This window comes from Pelobates fuscus, chromosome 5 (assembly GCF_036172605.1).
Source record: "Pelobates fuscus isolate aPelFus1 chromosome 5, aPelFus1.pri, whole genome shotgun sequence".
Classification (NCBI taxonomy): Eukaryota; Metazoa; Chordata; class Amphibia; order Anura; family Pelobatidae; genus Pelobates; species Pelobates fuscus.
The window spans coordinates 118,002,822-118,028,415 of NC_086321.1; the positions used below are offsets into that span (position 1 = coordinate 118,002,822).

The following is a 25,594-nucleotide window of genomic DNA, read 5'->3' on the forward strand; positions in this document are numbered from 1 at the left end:
TATAATAAACACAGGTTACTGGCTATGGGGAGGATAATGTATAATAAACACAGGTTACTGGTTGTGGGGGGATAATGTATAATAAACACTGGTTACTGGCTATGGGAGGATAATGTATAATAAACACAGGTTACTGGCTATGGGAGGATAATGTATAATAAACACAGGTTACTGGCTATGGGGGGGATAATGTATAATAAACACAGGTTACTGGCTATGGGGAGGATAATGTATAATAAACACAGGTTACTGGTTGTGGGGGGATAATGTATAATAAACACAGGTTACTGGTTGTGGGGGGATAATGTATAATAAACACAGGTTACTGGTTGTGGGGGATAATGTATAATAAACACAGGTTACTGGCTATGGGGGGGATAATGTATAATAAACACAGGCTACTGGTTGTGGGGGGATAATGTATAATAAACACAGGTTACTGGCTATGGGAGGATAATGTATAATAAACACAGGTTACTGGCTAAGGGAGGATAATGTATAATAAACACAAGTTACTGGCTAAGAGAGGATAATGTATAATAAACACAGGTTACTGGTTAAGGGAGGATAATGTATAATAAACACAGGTTACTGGCTATGGGAGGATAATGTATAATAAACACAGGTTACTGGCTATGAGGAGGATAATGTATAATAAACACGGGTTACTGGCTATGGGAGGATAATGTATAATAAACACAGGTTACTGGCTATGGGGGATAATGTATAATAAACGCAGGTTACTGGCTTTGGGGGGATAATGTATAATAAACACAGGTTACTGGCTATGGGGGGGATAATGTATAATAAACACAGGTTACTGGCTATGGGGGATAATGTATAATAAACACAGGTTAATGGCTATGGAGGATAATGTATAATAAACACAAACACAAAAAAAAAGAATGCAGCTTCAGAATTAATCTAAATTGTATGCTGTCTAGGAGGTGGAAGGGTCTGGGAGGGAGGGTCTGCTGCTGATTGGCTGGAATGTGTCGGCTGACTGTGAGGTACAGGGTCAACGTTTACTCAATGATGACGAATAGGGGGCGGACCGAACATCGCATATGTTCGCCATCCTTGGCGAACGCAAACAAGCTATGTTCGCCAGGAACTATTCGCCAGCAAACCGTTCAGGACATCACTATCCATCACTTGTCTGGAAAGGATACCAGAATAAAACATTAAAAATCATATTTAACTTGTGTTGACTTTTTTTATGTGGTGGTCACTTTTCTCATAAATATATATTAAAGATTTATCAAATTACATAAAAAATCCAATCCAGTCTTTACACCCAGGGCCAATATAAATGAGGAAACAGAAAGATTTATCACAGTGTTCTATTGTCAAAAGTGGTCTTAAGTTCTCAAGGTGGGACAATCAACCAGATAAACCATCAGGCATATTCCATTGGTGACAAGCACTTTTTAGAAAATAACAGTTTGATAAATCACCCCAATTGATTCTCCTCTACATTTAGAATAATGATTGACATGGAGCCAAGATTAATTTATTATATAGTTCCAGGACAGAGGTAATATAGCTGTGTGAATTTCGTTTTTTTTTTCTTTGTCAGTACGAGCAACCACATAAGGCTGAAAACTCTTAGCAGAATAATAACAATTACTGAATAGCAATTACTCCACTGAAGCCTATAGGAAAATTTAATTCATTGAACAGAGTAAACCTTTAATCTGCTAAAAAAAAACTCCACCCATAATCGCTATATATAATTAAACATAATACTAAATATCATGGACAGATAACAGAAGACATAATACTAAATATCATGGACAGATAACAGAAGACATTAACAGGATGCCAATAAAGTGATCTCAATTAAGTGGTCTGGGTGCAGTGTCCCTGTCATCTTAACCCTGCAATGAGAAACTGCAATGTTTACATTGCAAGATTAAGTCCACCTCTCACAGCCAATTGAGGCCCTTCTGCTGCACTGACCAACTAAAACTTGGTCACATGACAAGGAAGCCCCTTTGAAAGCAATGAATACTGGGAAGTTTAAATGTGTGCATTGTGCTCGCTGTGCGTGCACATTAGGTCCTCAGTGCTCCTCTATAAAGGTAATTGGATTGGATGTTGATGGAGGAGGCCTTGCCCCCTCCGTAATGTCGTCCAAGGTGAACAGCACCAAGGGAGCCTCGTCACTGGAAAAAGGAAAGTAAAACTTTTTACAATTTACTACATCCAGTGGTAGGAGCCTAACACAAGCAGGAACAGGGACACTACAGGGAGTGCAGAATTATTAGGCAAGTTGTATTTTTGAGGATTAATTTTATTATTGAACAACAACCATGTTCTCAATGAACCCAAAAAACTCATTAATATCAAAGCTGAATATTTTTGGAAGTAGTTTTTAGTTTGTTTTTAGTTTTAGCTATTTTAGGGGGATATCTGTGTGTGCAGGTGACTATTACTGTGCATAATTATTAGGCAACTTAACAAAAAACAAATATATACCCATTTCAATTATTTATTTTTACCAGTGAAACCAATATAACATCTCAACATTCACAAATATACATTTCTGACATTCAAAAACAAAACAAAAACAAATCAGTGACCAATATAGCCACCTTTCTTTGCAAGGACACTCAAAAGCCTGCCATCCTGTCAGTGTTTTGATCTGTTCACCATCAACATTGCGTGCAGAAGCAACCACAGCCTCCCAGACACTGTTCAGAGATGTGTACTGTTTTCCCTCCTTGTAAATCTCACATTTGATGATGGACCACAGGTTCTCAATGGGGTTCAGATCAGGTGAACAAGGAGACCATGTCATTAGATTTTCTTCTTTTATACCCTTTCTTGCCAGCCACGCTGTGGCGTACTTGGACGCGTGTGATGGAGCATTGTCCTGCATGAAAATCATGTTTTTCTTGAAGGATGCAGACTTCTTCCTGTACCACTGCTTGAAGAAGGTGTCTTCCAGAAACTGGCAGTAGGACTGGGAGTTGAGCTTGACTCCATCCTCAACCCGAAAAGGCCCCACAAGCTCATCTTTGATGATACCAGCCCAAACCAGTACTCCACCTCGCTGGCGTCTGAGTCGGACTGGAGCTCTCTGCCCTTTACCAATCCAGCCACGGGCCCATCCATCTGGCCCATCAAGACTCACTCTCATTTCATCAGTCCATAAAACCTTAGAAAAATCAGTCTTGAGATATTTCTTGGCCCTGTCTTGATGTTTCAGCTTGTGTGTCTTGTTCAGTGGTGGTCGTCTTTCAGCCTTTCTTACCTTGGCCATGTCTCTGAGTATTGCACACCTTGTGCTTTTGGGCACTCCAGTGATGTTGCAGCTCTGAAATATTGCCAAACTGGTGGCAAGTGGCATCTTGGCAGCTGCACGCTTGACTTTTCTCAGTTCATGGGCAGTTATTTTGCACCTTGGTTTTTCCACACGCTTCTTGCGACCCTGTTGACTATTTTGAATGAAACGCTTGATTGTTCGATGATCACGCTTCAGAAGCTTTGCAATTTTAAGAGTGCTGCATCCCTCTGCAAGATATCTCACTATTTTTGACTTTTCTGAGCCTGTCAAGTCCTTCTTTTGACCCATTTTGCCAAAGGAAAGGAAGTTGCCGAATAATTATGCACACCTGATATAGGGTGTTGATGTCATTAGACCACACCCCTTCTCATTACAGAGATGCACATCACCTAATATGCTTAATTGGTAGTAGGCTTACGAGCCTATACAGCTTGGAGTAAGACAACATGCATAAAGAGGATGATGTGGTCAAAATACTAATTTGCCTAATAATTCTGCACTCCCTGTACAGTGTTAGGAATACAGATTTGCGTTCCTAATGCTGTAGTGTAATTTCCCATGATGCTTAGACAGGTTAGTAGTTCTGAAACATCTAGGATACCAAGGATTGTAGTCACATTGTTACCCTATTTAGATTGAAGAACATTTGTTATCTAGCACATAGAACAAGAGTAAAACCATTAAATAAAAAGAACCCTGCTATATAAAATGTATGAGTATAGTGATTTAATATCATTATTATTACTTTGAATGGGAATGGAATGAATGTCCACTCAGGGCCGGCGATTTAGGCAGACAGGCACACATCACTTTCACACACATCACCCTCACACACAGTACCCTCACCCACATCACCCTCACCCACACACACACGTCACCCCTCACACATACACACAGAACCACCCAACACACACTGTGTATATAAATATATATATATATATATACACACTACAGCACCCCTCACACACACACTACACCCCTCACACACATACTGCACCCCTAAACACTTTACATTCCAGACACACATTCCAGTGTTTGTCTGTATGTGTGTATGACTGTGTTTCTATGTGTCTGTGTATGTGTGCCAGTGTGTGTATATGTGAGTATATGTATGTATATGTGCATTGTATATGTGCATACTTCTGAGCATTTTGCCTACACTACACACAAATACAACCCTGCATTCAAATGTCAACACTACATAAAAACACAGCACCATATTCAAAAACCACATTACAGACAAATGCACACCTGCATTCAAATGCCAATACGTGCAAGCACACCCATACATTCACTCACACAGACTACATACAAAAACATGCTTACATTCAGACACACAAACACTGCTCAGTGCTAAATATATATATATCAATATATATATATATATATATATATATATATATATATATATAGCTTTTTAAAAATTTTAAGCTGCCGGGGGGTGGAGGGGGGGAGGGGAGTGCCAAATATAGGATCCGTCCCGGGTGCCAAATTCTCCAGGTACGCGCCTGCATATCAGTTACCAATTTAATACATTGAAATAAACGTCCCAGTTTAGCAGTGCTTTTCAGATACATTTTTTTCTCAAGGGGAGAATTATTTAAATGATTATTTCCATAGAGAAGGCTGCTTTCTTCTATTGCCACCACAGTGCTGTACGGTTCCGTTTACTTCTAAGAAAAGGAACACTATTAATTTTGCCTGCCAGAATGTCGAACATGAATCAAGCAAGTGAAGGAGAAGGAGGAGCATTTATAAAAAATCTAAATGCAAATGACTTCAAATTTGGAACACATTCATTACTTTAATTGAGTCTCAGTCAGTTTCGTCACAACATGGATTTCACACTGCTTGTCAACCTTAAATGATGCCTGTTTAGTTAATAACTGAGTATGTAAATGTCAGTCATAGGTAATGCCATTGGTACGATCAATGCACCTAAAGTTGTAATATTCTTTACATTTAATACAGAATGCACAGTATATCAATGCACAGCAACATTGTTCAGAAATTAATCGTCATTGTTACATTCTTGACTTGAGTCACTGGAGGATTGGGATTTTTTTAGGGATTTATTTTTGGGTAGGAAGTATCATTTATATATTGGGCACTGGGCAGAGGTGTAACTAGAATCCACAGTGCCCCGGCGCGAATATTGCCCTGAGGCCCCCCTCCCATGTGTCTCATCCCCCCCCGGTGCCTCATTCACTGCCCCCTGGTGCCTCACTCCCCCGGTGTCTCATTCCAGGCACAGGACCCCCCATGTGTCTCATTCCCTTGACCCCAAAGACCTTCCATGTGTCTCATTCCCTCTCCCCCACAGCCTCTCCATGTGTCCCAATCCCTCTCCTTCTCAGCCCCTCCATGTGTATCATACACTCCTCCCCCCAGCCCCTCCCATGTGTCCCATTCTCAGCCCCTCCATGTTACCCATACACTCCTCCTTCCCAGCCCCTCCATGTGACCCATTTCTCCCTCTCCCCCTCCCCGTGTCCCATTCCTCCCTCTCCCCCTCCCCGTGTCCCATTCCTCCCTCTCTCCCATGTATCCCATTTCTCCCCCTCTCTCCCTCTCCTCCATGTTTCCCATACCCTCCCTCTCCACCTTTCCTCCCTGTATCCATTACTCCTTCGCTCTCGCCCAATTCTCTCCCTGTTTTCCATACCTCTCTCTCTCTCTCTCTCCCCCCTCTACTCCATGTGTCCCATTCTTCCCTCTCTCCCCCTCACTTCCATGTGTACCATACCCTCTCTCCTTCCCTCTCCTCCATGTGTACCTGTGACGAGACCAATCTCGCCACTGTGCATTGGAGGAGCCTGGTTGCCCGTCTGCTGCCTTTAGACTATGGCCCCATGTTGAAACGCTTGATTTATCCCCGCAAAGACACAAAAGCCAGGTCATTTGGTACTTGCCCTATTTGAACAGTGATACCCCAGATAGCTATGCCATGGAGCCCATTCGTATAACGAAAGACTATGTGAAAGACTTTGGCTCCATTGCAATTGAACTGTATGTATGTGATCTGAGTGCCATTCAGTAATAATGTGCGCTCAGATCTAAGCTATCTGGGGATATGTTGGATGTACCTGTTTTATGCAATAGCTGCAAAGTTATATATTTGTATGTATTTTATCTTTTGCTACCATGTGGCTAAGGGAGTTTTGCATCTGTTCTTGGAGATAATTGGATTACTTCTCAATTATCTCCAGGATAGAAGACTCTGTGGAACTGGTTTTGGGCAGAAAAGCCATGCTTCATTTGGTCACAAAGGACTTTGATCTAACTTTTGACCCACTGGACCAATTTGTATGATTTTGACATATGTTTGTATTTGGAGTATGAAATGTAAGTTTCATGTGAATGTGATGCATACTTTTAAAGTTATGAATATTGTGTAAAAACAGTATTTCTCTGCCTGTGATAATTACATTAACCCATTGTGTAAGGTTATTGTATCACAGGCAGAGGGGAGGATTTTGTGTGGGAGTGTCTGAGTGTATTGTACATGTTTATTGGTTGTTTTTTTACAAAACCCTGTGGTTGGTACTAATGTGTAAGAATGTGTATATAAAAACAATAAACCCACAGCTCTGTCTGTTCCTGTTTTGACCCTCAACATGGAGCCTTGTCTCGTTCTTGGGGGGATTTACTGTATGTTGTTCCAGTTCGACTGCTAGGAGTGTAAACCTATTCATATGGTTTTTCCTATTCGACTGTTTACAGCATTCGTATGTTTGAGAGCATTCGCATGCTTCTCCGGTTTGGTGGATTGGTGTCTACAGTAGCTGTGCCTGTGTCTCTGGAAGGGGAAGATCTACTAAACGGCGGTTTAACCCTTTTATTCCTGGGGGTGCCGTTACAGTACCATTCCTCCCTGTCTCCCCCTCCCCTCCATGTGTCCCATACCCTCCCTCTCTCCCCCTTCGCTCCCTGTGTGCTATACCCTCCCTCTCTCCCCCCTTCCCTCCATGTGTTCCATTCCTCCTTTTCTCCCCGTCCCTTTCATGTGTCTCACACCCTCTCTCCCTCCCTTTTATGTGCCCCATACCCTCTCTCCCTCCCTTCAATGTGTCACATACCCTCCCTCTCTCCCTCTCCTTTCCATGTGTCCGATACCCTCCCTCTCCCCATCCCTTCCATGTGTCCATACCCTCCCTCTCTCCTCCCTCCCTTCCATGTATCCTATACCCTCTTTCCCTCCTCTCCTCCCTTCCATGTGTCCTATACCCTTACTCGGCTCTCTCCCCTTCCCCTCCATGTGTCCCATTGTACCCTCTCTCCCCGCTTCTCTCTCTGTGTCCCATTCCTCCCTCTCTTCCCCTTCCTTCCATGTGTCTCATACCCTGTCCCTCTCCCTTCCATGTGTCCCATACCCTCTCTCCCTCCTCCCCTTCATGTGTCCCATACCCTCCCTCTCAACTCCCTTCCCTCACTGTGTTCCATTCCTCTCTCTCTCCCCCTTCCCTCCCTGTGTCCCATTCCTTCATCTCTCTCCTTCCCTTCCATGTGTTCCATCCCCTCCCTCTCTCCCCCCTCCCTTCCATGTGTCCCACACCCTCTCTCCCTCCTCTCCTCCCTTCCATGTGTGCTATACACTCCCTTGGCCCGCTCCCCTTTCCCTCCATGTGTCCGATTGTTTCCTCTCTTCCCCCTCCCCTCCCTGTGTCTGAGCACTTCCTGTCAGACCACTTGTCCACACACAGGCAAGAAGGGGAGCAGCACAGCTCTCCCCTCCTGCCAGACACCCGGGAACCACAAACCCCGGCCAGTGCGGCTGTGCACCGGCCCAGAAAGTATTCAGGCGTCCCACGACTCAGCTGAAATCCTTGCGACTGTGGTAGGTACACCACTGGCACTGGGGATGGTTACATTCACTGGTAGGAAACCTTCAGAACTCCATGTTGTGGACTATATCTCCCCTGATGCATTGCCAGCATTAGATCTGTAAATGCAATATTAGTAGACCATTGCCTACCCATGGTCTAATCAATGGTTATATCGGTAATAATCTCAAAGACCCCTTGTGTGGTCATGGGAAAAAAAAGTGCTTATTTCATATGGGGATTAAGGGGTTTAGGACCCTCTTAACATACATATTTACCTTTTCTACTCCAAAGCAGTTAGGATTAAGAAACTGGGTTAGATTTGGCAACAATTAAATTAATTAACCAGCCAGTCAGGAAAATGGGAACAATTCAACAAATAGTATTGTATACTTCTTACAAAAAGTTCTAATTCAAATTAGGCTTCTAATGAACCTGATTTGTTTAGTAATGAAAGCTCTATTACATTATACAATTATACCAATAGGCTTGTACTTCACATTATTTGCAAAAAAGTATTAAATGAAACATAATTAATGGAATATGCAAAATCATTGCCGTAAAACAATACAATGCTCATATTTCAAATGAAAAAAGGCATTGTGTTTTACTGATTATATGCTACACATAAAGTGCTGATTTCTTCACAAAGTCATGTTTAGTAATAATCCAAAGTTTAAAATCTTTCACTCACTGCAACTTCTTTGTTAGATCATGAGGTCCTTATTATAGCCCTCCTCACATACAATGACAAATGTAATTACAGGCTTGTCGTTTTTGCAGGACAGTCACATTTTAGCACTTTAGGCCTAGTATCCTACCTTGCTTTTCTTTTTTTGGGACACATGCAGAACATAATGAGGAAACACCCGAGGATTCATCAATCATGAGCCATTTATAAAGAGAGACTCAGGGGGGAGGATTATATACTGCTTTGTACTGCATAGTGTTTTACCTTGCCACTTTGTTCATTAACTTTTATATTTTTTTATATAATGTTGCTGTAAATATTGGGAGATTGCCTGAGGAAGCCCTGTTTGGGTTAAACATGTAGGATTACGCCTAAGCAACCTTTTTTATGCAATGTCTTTTTACCATTTTAATATTTACACTTGAGTAAATAAATAGCAGTTTTTTCACCTGTATCCCGTGTCCGACTCTCCATACTTGCAGCGAATTGCTACAGGAAGAGGCGTCCTGGTTAAGCACCCCAGTGTTATTGGGGGACGCACCCTTCTGCGATTAATTTAACAACATCTTGTGAGTACAATCTATATCTGCACAGTTTATTATCTCATGTAACAGTGTTACGCTATATTTTTTTTTCTTTTTTTGTGTTTCCTAATTATACCTGTAGATCTACAGCCATATTCTCCCACACACTTGCTGTTTTTCCGTACCATACAAAAGGAATATTGTCTGGGATATCCCTGGAGAGGGCTACCACTATCTAATAAGATAAGTGTTTTTTTCCATCACATTATTGATAAACTAAGTGTTGGATATATTTTGTGTCAGAGAACATAATTCTGCATGCAAGAAATACCATCAGATAAAAACATAACCTGAAAAAGTCCATGTGGTTGGAATTGAATGTGAGAGTTCCATTTTGCATCAGTAACTAGTCAATCTACTGTCACTGGAGGCCACATGCCCTACTTACCATCCTGAAGGTTCAGTGATTCACAGTTTATAAAAATTTGATATGCGTCTATTTATACATTATACTAGTGGTTCACAACCCAGTCCTCCTAACAGTTCAGGATTTAAGGATTACCTAGATTAGAAGGGAAAAAAAACACTTTAGACACAACAGGGTAATCCCTAAATCCTGGCCTGGTAGGGGGTACTTGAGGACTGGTTTGGGAACCCTTGCTTTATAAAGTTCCTAAACTTACATTATTAGGCAATTCTGCCCACCATGTTTCAAGAAAAGAATGACACGTTCATGTGATCAATCTTAAGCAAGAACACTTTCCAGTTACATTGCACAAAAGTAAATTCTTGGTAGTGCTAACTGCATCTTCCTGAGCATCTTGAGGAAAGTAGTTTATAGATGTCTACAGTGCCAATTTTAGACATCAACGGGACACCTAAATAATTAACAGTCATCAATGAGGCTGTCAGTCTGGGTCATGTTTGTGGCCAAATGTAAACATTACTGTTTCTCTGAAACAGCAGTGTTTTTCATTGCCACAATCAAGGGCTTTGGTGCTTACAGTGTCCCTTTAAGGTTTGCACAATTATTGAAAATATTATTCATCTAAATCCTAAACTAGAGATCTCAGTGTCTGCTGGAGAAATGTCAATGTCTTGTTGAAGTAAACTGTAATGAACTAGACTAGTTCAAATATTAGTTTCTTCCCCACCCCCAGAGGCAAATACAGGCTTGGCTCTCAGTAATAATCCAATATTAAAAATACACAAAATGAGTCTGAAGGCCATGAAGTTAAATAAGCATATTAAGCAATAAATGCTGTCTAATTAATATGAGTCATTGTTCTCGGAAAAGAACATTGTTCTTTTAGGATAAAATGGGGAAATTAATTGTAAAAAATGTTAGGAGCATGCCAATTAAATAGATTTTTTTGCCTTGCGGCAAAATGACAATGTTTTTTTTGATTTCCTTGGCAACAAATGTGACAGGATTTAACCCTTAGGATTTCATCTGAATGGGGAGGATATTACTCCCCCTATTGGAATGTGAATAGTTAAACAGCAGAACCAATTATTCTGACAAGTTTAGTGATGTATTTTTGCATCACAACCAGCAGTCTCCCTGGTTGTTCTGATACATGAAGGAGAAACGTGAACAAAAAACATAGTCTATCAACAAGTGTTACTTTGATTAATGATTTGTATATATATTATGATAGGCTGGTGAGTAACTACTGATTTTATAATGTCTCATAGTCAGAGACGTAACTAGAAAGCACTGGGCACTGGTACAAAAATGCCCCGGGCCCCCACCTTATGTGTCTCATTCTCTCCTCCCAGTCCCTCCATGTGTGTCATTGCCTTCCCCCCTCAGCCCCTCCATGTGTCTTATTTTGCCCCCCCTCAAGCCTCTCCATTTGTCTCATTTCACCCCAGGGCCCTGCTCAATTAGCTTACATGCTAGAGTGGGGTAAAGTGACACAAAAGGTAAGGATAGTATTAGACTAATGACAGTTGCAAGAGAGGAATCATTCGAGAGCTATTAACAGTTTAATTGATACGCTTTTATGAAGAAGTGGGTTTTTAAGGATTTTTTGAAGGAGTGGAGACTGGGTGAGTATCTAACGGAGCACAGTGAGTTCCACAGGAATGGTGCATCCCTCGAGAAGTCTTGAAGGCGAGCATCAGTGGTGGGAGTACGGACAGAAGATAGACGTAAGTCTTCAGCAGAGCGTAAGGGCATTAGACGGAACATACTTGTGTATTAGGGAGGATAGATAGATGGGAGCACCATTATGTAGAGATTTGAAAGCAAGAACCAGAGTTTTAAATTGAGCCCTATATCTCACAGGAAGCCAATGTAGGGACTGACAGAAGAGTGAGGCGTGGGAGGTGCGGGCGGACAAGAAGATGAGCCTCGCAAGGAGCACGTAAGACCACTGAGAAGCGGATTACAGTAATCAAGGCGAGAAAGGACAGTGGAATAGACCAGCACCTTAGTCGTATGTAAGGGTCCAGGTGTAAAAGCCATTATATTTAGAAAGTCAGTTTAAAAAAAGATTTTTCTCTGTTTCTGATCTTAGCCCCAAATCACATTTAGAAAAGGCGAGAGGCCAGAGATCTTCAAGTCAAAATGTTTTAATGCCGTGTTTGACCAAGTGTGGATAAAATTAATTTTCCTTTAAATTGCATAATTGGGCCTGACTAGAACTGTTTATTCTAATTATTATACAGTGTTGTGAGAATACAGGTGCTTTCATCCATGGTGTGCAGGCCAAGATCGATCAATTAGTTCCCAATTAATAAAACTATGTGACTCTTCTGTCTGCTGAGAGAGAGGAAGATATGCCAAGAACAGCAGAAGGCTAGATCCAAACATTGAAAGAAATGCATGAAATGAATGCCAATAATTTACTGAATCATTCATAGCTCTCTCATTTCTATATAGTATTCACTACCAAGGGGCTGCAGAATCCCACTGACTAACTGGATCAGGATAGGACATCAAAAAGTTAGCATGATAGTTTCAGTCTGACCATGTGAAGATATAACGCAGAATCAATGAAAAATGATAGTATGCCATTCTAACAGCAACATGCTCAAAGGAAACTCCAAACTCCATATCCAATACAGCTTGCCCTGGCAACCCTCACATATTGTACGTAGTAAATATGTTTTAGAACGGTTTGTCTTCTTACCACAAGTCTACAGGCACTACTACCACATTCCACTACTAACATCTGAGACCAGGAACATTGATTAGATGTAGTAGTTATAGTGCTTGGGCGTTCCTGCAATGTCCAAATTAGTATCAGATAAACTTTTTTTTTTTTTTTTTTTTTAAAGGGTTCAAAATCCTTGCCTGGAAATTATAGACCTGTGAGCTTAACTTCTGTGACTGGGAAAATATTTGAAGGGCTATTAAGGGATAATATTCAGGAATTCATTGGGTAGAACTTTGTTGTTAGCAATAATCAGCATGGTTTTATGAAACATAGGTCATGTCAAACTAACCTAATTGCATTCCACAAAGAAGTAAGTAGAAGTATAGATCATGGTGTTGCAGTGGATGTGATCTACTTGGCTTTTGCCAAGGCATTTGATACGGTCCTCACAATAGGTTAATAGGTTAATGTTCAAACTAAAAGAAATTGGTGTAGATGAAAACTATTGTTCTTGATTAGAGCATTGGCTTAAGGATAGGGTACAATAAGCTGTCATTAATGGTAAATATTCAAGCTGGACAAAAGTGGTAAGCGGTGTCCCTCAGGGTTCTGTTTTGGGACTGATTCTAATTTACATATTTATAAAGGATCTTGAAATAGGCATTGAAAGCCATGTTTTAGTGTTTGCAGATGATACAAAACTTTGTAAAGTAATAAAATAGGAGCAGGATATTGCTTTGCTGCAGAAAGATTTAGATAGATTGGGGGACTGGGCACTAAAATGGCAGATTAAATTTAATGGAGAGAAATGCAAAGTTATGCACTTCGGGGTCAATAATGCACAAGCAACTTACACTCTAAATCAAGTGTCCTCAAACTTTTTAAACAGGGGGCCAGTTCACGGTCCCTCAGACACTGCTGGGGGCCGGACTATAGTTTGACTTTTTTTTCTAAAACAAATTCCTATACATACTGAAACAGACACAAAGACATATACAGACACAAACACGCATAAGGACATACATATACACACACACACACACACACATACTAACATACACACTGACATACATACATACTGACATACATACATACTGACATACAGAAATACATACAGACAGACATACACATATTGACATACATACATATACATACAAACACATACACACTGACATACACACAGAAATACATACAGACATACAAACACATACATACTGACATACATACACACACACACTAAATACATACACAGACTGACATACAAACACATACTGACATACATACACACACACACAGACATACATACTGAAATACATACCCACAGCCATACATGCGCACACTGACATACATAAAGATAGATAGACAGACACATACATACTGACATAAATACATACACACACACACACAGACATACATACTGACATACTGAAATACATACATACAAGCACACAGACATACAGATAGACACATACTGATATACATACACAAACACATACTGACATACATACAAACACATACTGACATACTGACATGCATACATACAGATAGACACATACTGACATAAACACACAAACACATACTGATGTACATATACTCATACACACAGACACAGAAAGATACTCACATACACACATACACACACACACATACATACATACTGACATACTGAAATACATACATACAAAAACATACTGACATACATATAGATACATACAGACATGCATACATACTGAAATACATACACACAGATAGACATACAAACACATACATACATAAATACACACACACAAACATACATACTGACATACATACACACAGACATACATACATACATACATACATACAGCTATTTTTTCTTACTTTTTTTGCAGGTGGAAGGCTGTGGCTGATGGGAGTCGGCGTGGCTCCTGTGGCCTGTCTTTCTTCTCTCCTGTGTGGAGGGAGCTGGGAGGAAGTGATGGGCACTTTCTCCCAATCACTACTTTGAGACTGCAAATTTTAAAAGGGGCCCGGTAGCGCCATTCCACGGACGCAGCGCTGACTGGGCCCCTGAAGATATAGGGCCCATCAGGTGGCCCTGAGTGCTTGGGCCAAGTTCAGGACCCTGGCGGACCGGATTCGGCCCACGGGACGTAGTTTGAGGACCCCTGCTCTAAATGGTAGTGAATTAAGGATAACAACACACGAGAAGGATTTGGGAATTGTTATAGACAACAAATATGCAGCGATATGCAATGTCAACCTGCAGTTGCTAAGGCCAGTAAGGTTTTGTCATGTATAAATAGGGGCATAAATTCTCGGGCTGAAAATATAATTTTGCCTCTTTATAAATTGCTGGTAAGACCACATCTTGAACATGCTGTGCAATTATAGGCACCTGTTCTAAAGAAGGATATCATGGCACTAGAAAAAGTGCAGAGCCGAGCTACAAAATTGATAAAAGGAATGGAGCATTTTAGTTATGAAGAAAGGTTAAAAAATTTAAATCTCTTTAGTTTGGAAAAACAGTGCCTCAGAGGGGACATGATAAAATTATACAAATATATTCTGGGCCAGTAACCATTATCTGGAAATCTATTCATAAACAGGTCTATACATAGGACACAAGGTCACACATTTAGGCTGGAAGAAAGGAGATTTAATCTAAAGCAGTAAGAGTAATAAGGATGTGGAATTATCTGTCTGAAGAGGTGGTTTTATCAGAGTCCATACATATGTTTAACCCCTTAAAGACTGGACTGTTTTTGCAATGTTGTACATTTGCGACCAGGCCTCTTTTTACACTTTTGTGGTGTCTGTGTTTAGCTGTAATTTTCTGCTCTCTCATTTACTGTTCCTATACAAATTATATATTGTTTTTTTCAGGACAAAAAAGGCTTTCTTTACATACCATTATTTATATAATCTCATGTAATTTAATTTTAAAAAAAAAGTATGATGAAAAATTGAAAAAAATACTTTTACTTGAAAAATCTTTTACTTATCTACAAAAGCGAATGAAAAAAACTGCTAAATAGATTCAAAACTGTGTCCTGAGTTTTAAAATATCCAGTGTTTACGTGCTTTTTTGCTTTTTTTTGCAAGTTATAGGGCTATAGGTACAAGTAGGATATTGCGGTTTCAAAACATACATTTTTAAAATTTATCAATAGTGACATTGTAACACTATTATCTGTCATAAATCTCTGAATAACACCCCACATGTACATATTTTTTTTTAAGTAGACAACCCAGGGTATTCAATATGGGGTATGTCAAAGCACAAAGTGTAAAACGTTGAAAATCAATGAAAATCAATGAATACAAATATATCTTTGTCAAAATATATAGTACATTGTGTTCAATTAATAATATAAACTGTAGAAAGCAGAGCAACTCACATAGGGAGTCGATTGGAAGGCAAACTGGGAGAGAACCGAAATTACTAATACACCATAAAACTAATAGTGAGACATCGCATTTGACCCTGGGAGCATCTGGCATTTTAAAGGGACACTATAGTCACCTGAACAACTTTAGCTTAATGAAGCGGTTTTGGTGTATAGAACATGCCCCTGCAGCCTCACTGCTCAATCCTCTGCCATGTAGGAGTTAAATCCCTTTGTTTATGAACCCTAGTCACACCTCCCTGCATGTGACTTGCACAGCCTTCCATAAACACTTCCTGTAAAGAGAGCCCTATTTAGGCTTTCGTTATTGCAAGTTCTGTTTAATTAAGATTTTCTTATCCCCTGCTATGTTAATAGCTTGCTAGACCCTGCAAGAGCCTCCTGTATGTGATTAAAGTTCAATTTAGAGATTGAGATACAATTATTGAAGGTAAATTACATCTGTTTGAAAGTGAAACCAGTTTTTTTTCCATGCAGGCTCTGTCAATCATAGCCAGGGGAGGTGTGGCTAGGGCTGCATAAACAGAAACAAAGTGATTTAACTCCTAAATGACAGTGAATTGAGCAGTGAAATTGCAGGGGAATGATCTATACACTAAAACTGCTTTATTTAGCTAAAGTAATTTAGGTGACTATAGTGTTCCTTTAAGGTGGAGCACAACCAGACCCAATCTGAGGTCCATGTGTGCCATAGAAAGATTGTATATACACTGTGTGGACAACTGTGCATACATTCAATAAACAGCTCTCTCTCATAAAGTCAACTTATTGTACTTTATTAGCACTCCTGCAGAATTGCACACATGGATATAGACCTACCTTCCGCACCTACAGAAGGTGCTAAAACACACAGGGTTATTCAGTAAAATGAGAGTTCAAGGTGAGTTCCAAGAGAGAATTTCAAATTTAAAGTAAAAATAGCCAAACTGGAAAAAGTCAGCTATGCTTTCAGTGTGGTTACTCTGACCTTCATTTGAAATTAACTTTGAATTCAGATTGAATTCTTACTTTAATAAATATACTCTCTTCAAAGTTAATGAAAAGACAAGCTAGTATGATAGCTTCAGTCTGACCATGATGTAAAGATAGAACTATACAGCCAAAAGACTTGCTTTTTTTCCCACGGAAATGTCAAATTTGCAGTGATGCTACTACTGCAAGGGATTCTAGGTGGGCATATGCAAATTAGTTCAACAAAGAATCACATGTTTGCCTCATTATTCCATTTTAAACATGGATTCCTTGGAGTTTGTGTTTGCTGTATTTAACAGCTTTAAAACACAAATCAGTGAACCACTTAAATTTTTGCATCATTATTATATTTACTATATATGAATATATACATACACAAGGTCACATAATTATTATTATTATCATATATATACTGAAGTGGAAATCAATCAATAAATTGATTATTTTGCGTATCTGCACTATTTTTACATGTCCATTCGCCCTCTATCTATCACATTCCAATACAGTATAATCTTAAAGGTTTGGAGTTAATGTGTTTGACAGACATGGGATCATTACTTTTAATTGCACTGAAAGTGCCAATCTCTGTATGAATTTCTCGCATAAAATGTAGTGTAAAGGAATTTTATGGTTCCTGCAATACATGGAGATATACTAATGTACCCTTAATGTTGGCTGAGTTACATAAAGCAAAAGATTATTGACCGGTTAGGAATTACATAGAAATCCTATGATAAACACATTCCTTAATGAAAACACAGGAAAATTAAAGAACAAATTATTTTTTTAATTAGAAACCATGACACTACATCAAGCAGTGAACCATCACATAATATGAGCAATCCTGCTTTGGAATGTAACACCGGCAAATCAATGCTGGACAGCGGCTGAAATCATTCCTAATTTTACACATTTTCTGGATTCCAGAACATATATATCAAAAAGTAACATAGTTAATGCATTGCTAAACACAAATACACACACACCAGTCAAGCCATAAGACTTGCTTTTCCCACAGAAATCTCACTTTAACAGTGATCTCACTACTGCAAGGGATTCTGGGTAGGCGTATGCAAATGAGCTCAACAAAGACCCACATTTTTTGCCTCGTAATTCCACTTTATACATGGATTCTTTGGAGTATGTGTATGCTGAATACAACAACTTTAAAACACAACTCAAGAAGAGGAGCAAAGCCAATGAACTACTCATGGACAGCTGTTTCATTGTTAATGCAACTTATCAGCCTTAGATTGGTTACTGGCTTGCTATGGAGGCTTGGCATTACTTATAAAGTACATAACAACAGAGTTGTGGTGGGGGAAAAAGTGTGGATGAAAACCCCTTCCACCTTAAGTAAGTGGATAGTTAATACATTGCTAAACACAAATACACACACCAGTCAAGCCATAAGATGTGCTTTTCAGAAATCTCAATTTAACAAATCTCACTACTGCAAGGGATTCTGGGTAGGCGTATGCCACAACTCTTTTGGTATGTACTAAAAAAGGAACCAAAGAATGTACATTACCTGGGGTGCAGGAAAATGGAACTAACAGGGTTATTCACTAAAATGAGAATTGTTGGGAATTTCAAATTTTAGACTAAAACATAGGCCAAAATTGCTAGATGACCTTCAAGGCCAAAATTGCTAGATGACCTCCAAGTTAGCAATTTTGGCATTAGATTTGGAATTCCCTTTGAATTCACTGCAATACTCACTTTAGTAAATAACCCTGTAAGTGGTCTTTTGGTGTATAATTGCCAGGGAGCTGGTGCATACTGCTCAGCCTTCTAACATAGAATCTATAACAACTTTAATATATATATACACAATCCTCAATTTATGCATTACAGCACGATCTCAGATCACTTCCTCCCAGCACTTGTGAATGAGAATCCACACTGTAGTAGAGCAGCCCACAGCTGCTATTGCAGCTGCTGCCCTTGAACTGTACCTGGCCAGCCAGTTTCCCCCCTCTGGACCCCAGGGAAGCAACCCACACTGCTAGATATACATAGAGCTGCAGAATAACCCTCCCCTCTTACAAGTAATGCGAACAACCCACACACATTCCGCACAAACGTAACACAACTAACAATCCACATACATGCACACAACCCCGAATGCAGCCTCTCACATGCAATACCCTAAACAGCCCTTCATATACACACACTACCAAAAACACAATGTGACATACCCATCCACACACAAGCAGCCCCCATACACAGCCCTCATTCATAGATATCATACACGATACAATAAACTACTCACGAACATATACAATATAATAGCTCATATACACACAAATACAACGATACAAAGCAAATGCAGTATAAATAGCACAAGCAAAATAAGGCAACATGCACACCTCAGTTTAGAAAAATAGGACTGGCACGCTACAGGACATCACAATCCTTTTTTGGCACAGTCCTGCTGAAAGGTTGCCTACCCCTGGCCTAGGGATTCCTCCAGTGGCCACTCCTCAGACGGCCACTGGAGGTGCTTCCTGTGGCAATGCTGCACACTGTGCAGTACTGCCGTTCAGTGTTTCCACCCTCTGCATGCAGACATGCAGACACTAAACTTTCCTCATATAGATGCGTTTATTCAATGCATCTCTAGGAGGAAATGTTGATTGGCCAGAATGCTTCTATGATAAGCACTGATCGGTTTTGCTCTATGAACCATCCTTTTCTTATTTTTAATGCTGCATTCACACTAGACGCACATGCCCTCTATTTATTTTTGAATGCCAATTTTATAACCATCCTGCTTCTCTGTATATTTCTGGTCAACCCCCTTGTTTCCCTCCCTCAATCTATCATCCACATTATTTTACTTTGCTGAATCGTTAAAGAAGGCAAAAGTGGCTGGTAGCATGCTTTAAATGATGTATGCATTTAGCAATGATGAAGGAAATATGCATGCACGGAATAATCCTTTGGTTATAAACAGCAGTCATTCAAATTTGTCCCTAAAGTATTAAGTATTTTATGTTTTGTTTTTTAATCCAGTAATTTCCCTTTTTTTCATTTGTGTTTTTTTATTTCATTTGTTTCATTTTCAAGTTATTATTATTAGCATTTACATAGCGCCAACATATTCTGTAGCACTTTACTATTATTGAAAGGGGACAATTAGGGGTAAAGAAGTTCCAGCTCAAACAAGCTAAGTTGTTGTGGTCACTGTGGCATAGGGCAACGTTATAACCACAATGTAAAGCTATGTGCTATTCTCCTCTTAGATATTGTAGTTTATTGAATAGTATGTTTCAGGACATTTGATAATGCTATTTGCCTGCAATAGGTTGCAGAGATGAGCAGCACTAAAACCATTCTGCAGGGCAGCCTTTGAGAATTGTCTGATGGGGCACATTTGTTCCCGGGCAAAAGATCATTCACAATTGAAGTACGGTAACATTGGGTTTCTTTTTGGTTTTATGTCCAAAGGCACTGCTGTTATTTTGTTCAACATTTTCCTTACATATATGCATGCGGAATGAGTGATCTTTTGTCATGATGCCAGGACACCAGTTTTAAATCTTGAGAGGGCTTCTGTGGCAACCCATCAGCTGGTCACCTGACCTTTAAGAAATGTAAAGCCTTTTTTGGCGTTCTTTGGCTCTATAGATACAGCAGTGGCATACATATCGGGGTCGCAGGGGGCCCGGCTGCCCTGCGACCCGGTATGTATGCCAGCATGGCCAGCCTCTTCTCCTGGGGGGCCCAGGAGCTGGCCACCTCAGGGCCCCCCAAGGCTGGCCCTGGTGTCACCGGGCAGGCAGGCAGGCTGGCGTGCGGGCAAGGGAGCACTCTCCCCTGAGTGCTTTCTTTTCAGCTCCCTCACGCACCGCACTGATACCGGAGCCAGGAGGGGGGCACGGATCTTTTCGCACCGGGGCCTCATGGGTTGTGTGTGAGATACAGGCTTAACAGTTAGAGTTTATCCCTTGAAAAAGATATTTGTGTTGAACAATTGTGTTGGCATTCCTATCGATTTTTCTAGTGTAGTAGTTACACTATTACTAGACTAGATTTTGTTTTGTTTTCCTTTTCTTTGTCTTTTATTTAACATTAATTTTGGATTCTTCCTCTCTATATGTCAAATTTCCGTAAATGGCATGTGTCCACACATAGGAAATATTTTAGATCTATTGTCTTCTCTAAACTGTATTGTGTCAGTCATTTTACTTGGATTTAGTAAAGGCTTATGTTTATATATACTAGTAGTGTTTATTTGGTTCTGTGTTTTTATATACGGATCCTCTTCGGTAATGGAGCTGGCTTCACTGCATTTTGTACCCATAATGGGGTTAAGAAATTGATGGTCTGGTACTTATACATCTGTGCCCTACATACTAATGTTTTAAATGGTCGACCTGCTCATACTAACCAATATGATATAAATAAGAGGAATCACCTTTATCTGCATAAAACAACTCTGGTGTTTGACAATCTGAGTTATACATATTGTATGAAGTCCAATTATAGTATGTGTTACTTCGAACTTCAGAAGTTAAATAAAACAAGGATCACATCAGATTCTAAATAATACAGTTCATACAGTTTAAGACAATAGAGGATTCCAATCCTTGTTAACTTTAATGTGATTGCAGTATTTGTTTCTGAAAAATACCTAAAATATGCTGCTAGCGTATTACCTATAAACTAAACAAAGTCATGCATCGTTCCTTTACTATAACATTTGATCTTTGTAAATGATATTCTTATCTGCAATCTAATGTGGGACTTGACCATCATATTGATAATAAAGCTGCTGGTACTGTTCTTTTGGAGGTGCATTCTGTTTAAAAAGAAAGTAGACTGATTTAACAAATTAACATCGCCTAACCTGTTTCCATTTGCAAAAAAGCATTTCTATTCACGTTTTAAAGGGAAATTGTCCTGGATTTTGTATGTTTAGTTTTATTATCCCTACATTTCCCAACTCTGTATTTATGAGGGGTGAAAAATAAATAAATGTACACATGCGCACTTCTTTAACCTACAGTGGGGGCACTCTCAAGAATTCTTAGATCTGTTTTTTTTTGCTGCCAATCAACTTAGAGAAAGATGAGCAGAAATGAAATAATGCTTCTATCTCTCCTACATATTTGCAGTGTGTGTCCTAGCTGTGCCTGTACTGATTTGGATTGTGATTCCTTTTTTCGGAATCTTTCATATAAAATTAGGAGAATACAGGGCATCACAAGAAAATAAGGTGGACACAGGTTATAGATGGTTTTCAAAGTTTTATTGGATGTCATTTCCAGAGTGTCCAAAGGTGCTACTCATTTTGCCCACTCGATAACCACTCCACCTTCGCCTATTCAAACAACTGCCAATTCGGTATTATGTGCAAGTTAAAACATGACCAAGAAAGTGAGATTGAAGGGAGTACTTGGCTGCATTTGAACTTTAGAATGAAATCAAGAGCACTATTGACTATACTATTGTCCCAGAAGTTAAAACTAACCTTAATTCCTACTAATCGCGTTTGGAATAATAGTTAAATAATGCGAGCTGTTTTAATAATCACATTTTATTTTTACACAGTGTTTTTCAGTGGGACTCAAGATCCTTTAGCATACACTCTTGAAATTTTAACCATTTCGCCTGTTACTGTTGTTTACCCTAAACACACTCACTTTATGCATTATGACAGGACCCGTTTGTTTTCCTATATGGCTTTAACATCCTAAATTGTCACATATATATTCATTTTTGATGTCTCTTTCCCAGATTTTACATATACATTGTATTTAGTTTTTGCCACTCTTAACACTTTACAGCAATTTGTAACTCAGACACATAGTTTAATGGCTGCTATTTTGTAGTTTTGCAACACATAAAACATTTCATTAGTCAGAACTTGAGGCTAAATGGATATCTTTGCACACACGCAAAATAATATTGTCAGCAGCTGTGCTACAAACAAAGAGTTTCTAAAATGTGTCCTGTGGGAACCAGGGTGTCTGACTGTTCAATTAAAAAAGACAGTAACATTAAGTAGAAACATGCGAGATATTAGGTATTCTTGATCAACAGTTTACTACTAATATTCTTGTTTAAAAAAAGGCTTGGATTTTACCACGGTCTAGCACATGGGGGGTAAACTTACTTACTTTAATATAAACAGAAAATACAATAAAAATTAAATAATAGTTAGTGATTACTGAAGGAACACTGTAGGCACAATAACAACTTGAACAAAGGTCATATAGTCTGGAGTCCATGAGGGACGGGTGCTGCGTCACTGCTAATTGGTTTACTCAATGTTTAGCACAAATGCTCTGTCCCTGGCAACTTGGAGCTTGGCCTCCAATGACAATATGGAGGATGATCTATGCTTCCATCTTGCAAAACAACAATTTTATAAAGGGATTGGGGCAGTGATTGCATGAGAGTGCTCAACTGATGCTCTAAGCTCATCACTGCCAAATACCCATGGCATGGCATGAGGTGCAATGTAACTCCACCACTTCATCATTGTAACTGGCCTACAAGCTGTTAGAGACCGAGTTGTCCCTAACATATCACGACACTAAACACACACACACACACATATATATATATTCATTTCCACCAGGGCTCACAGTGAATATACACATAGAAACATACATTCACTTTACGTGCACATATAATCAAATACACGGTACATCTACAACATCATATATATCCGCATATATATTGGTCTGCAAAGGGCCCAGGTTCTAATTTTGCCCAGGTGCCCAGAACACTGTCAGTCCGTCCCTGTGTATCAATGAACATTCTTTCTACAGTGATTCTGTACAAAATTTTCAGAAGGACCATTAGGAAGTCAAATGTAAGTGAAGTTGAACCAAAGGGCCAAACAAAGCAACTGTACTATACACACACACTTACTTGGTATGTTGCATTTCTCTGTTAAAACAGCTGGCATCCTTTTTTCTGTGCTTTAGATACAGAGAGGTCACTGATGGTTCAGGCTACAATGAAAGAAAACAAAAAGCTATTAGCTACATTATGGACAAAACAAACGTACAAGCCCAAAATAGGATGTCTCTGGTTTGGACTAAATTGGTCATCATGTCCTGTTTTTGTAACTCCAAAAGAAATCTTAATGTATCCTTAAACATAATTAAATATCATTGAATATAACGTAGAAGAAACTCATAAATCCATTCTTCAGAAGCTGTAGCAACTGAAGAATGGGTTTATGAGTACCCACTGGGAGAATGGCATTTTGAGTACCCGCTGAGAGAATAGCATAATGAGTACCGGCTGGTAGAATAGCATTATGAGTACCCGCTGGGAGAATGGCTTAATGAGTACCCACTGGGTGAATGGCATCATGAGTACCCGCTGGGAGAATAGCATTATGAGTACTGGCTGGGAGAATAGCATTATGAGTACCCGCTGGGAAAATGGCTTAATGAGTACCCACTGGGTGAATGGCATCATGAGTACCCGCTGGGAGAATAGCATAATGAGTACCGGCTGGGAGAATAGCATTATGAGTACCCGCTGGAAGAATGGCTTTATGAGTACCCACTGGGTGAATGGCATCATGAGTACCCGCTGGGAGAATAGCATTATGAGGACCCGCTGGGAGAATAGCATTATGAGGACCCGCTGGTAGAATAGCATATGAGTACCCACTGGGAAAATGGCATTATGAGTACCCACTGGGAGAATTGTGTCATGAGTACCCACTGGGAGAATAGCATTATGAGTACCTGCTGGGAGAATCTTGCAGGGAGAACCTTAGTACCATTCAAACTGTTGGCATAACTTTACATTCTTTTACAAAAGCCCAGTACCACCACAAGAAAAATCTCCAGGCACCTAGAACAGTGGTTTCTTACAATTTAAGGACTAATGCTAACTTACAAGGGATGTTTATTTTTTTTTTATTTTTGCCATCTGTAAATGTTAAATTTAATTGAAACTTTGCTAGAAAAGAATATTTACTTCCAGCAAATCGACTTGATTGTCTTTTTTAATTACTAGATGATAATTCCAATTTTAATGCTGGCACTCAGGGCCGCCACCAGAAATTTTGGGGCCCCTAACTCAGCTCAGGGTCTGGGCCCCCTGGGGCCCGCCTCCAATCCCGCCCACAGGGTCCGCCTCCAAATCCCGCCCACAGGAATACACACACTGATACAAAAGGACACAGACACACACACACACAAAAATACATACTAACAGACACACATACTGAAACAGAAATACACGCATATAGGCATACGTACTGACACACACATACTGAGACATACACACATATACAGACACACAGGCATACATAGTGACAGATAGACACATACTAACATACATACATACAGACACACATGCATGAGGACTTACACACACATACACCGACATCACATACATACACACAGACATACATTAATTCATACTGGCATACATACATATAGACATACTGACATACACACACAGACAGTCACAGACATTCTGACATACACACAGACATTCTGACATACATACAGACATACTAACATACACACAGACATACTGACATACGTACAGACATTCTGACATACACACAGACATACTGACATACGTACAGACATTCTAACATACATACAGACATTCTAACATACATACAGACATTCTAACATACATACAGACATTTTGACATACACACAGACATTCTGACATACACACAGACATTCTAACATACACACGGACATTCTAACATACACACAGACATTCTAACATACACACAGACATTCTAACATACACACAGACATTCTGACATACACACAGACATACTAACATACACACAGA

The 25,594-nt window shown here is 39.7% G+C and overlaps 1 protein-coding gene across 1 annotated transcript in view; it reads right to left on the reverse strand.

Annotated features, from left to right (window-relative positions):
• CCDC60 (coiled-coil domain containing 60) overlaps nt 1-25,594 on the reverse strand; it is a 177,196-nt gene that overhangs the window by 92,112 nt on the left and 59,490 nt on the right. The window contains exon 3 of the mRNA XM_063454176.1: nt 23,687-23,769. Within this exon, the coding sequence (XP_063310246.1) occupies nt 23,687-23,769 (83 nt within the window). The remainder of the gene's footprint in view (nt 1-23,686; nt 23,770-25,594) is intronic.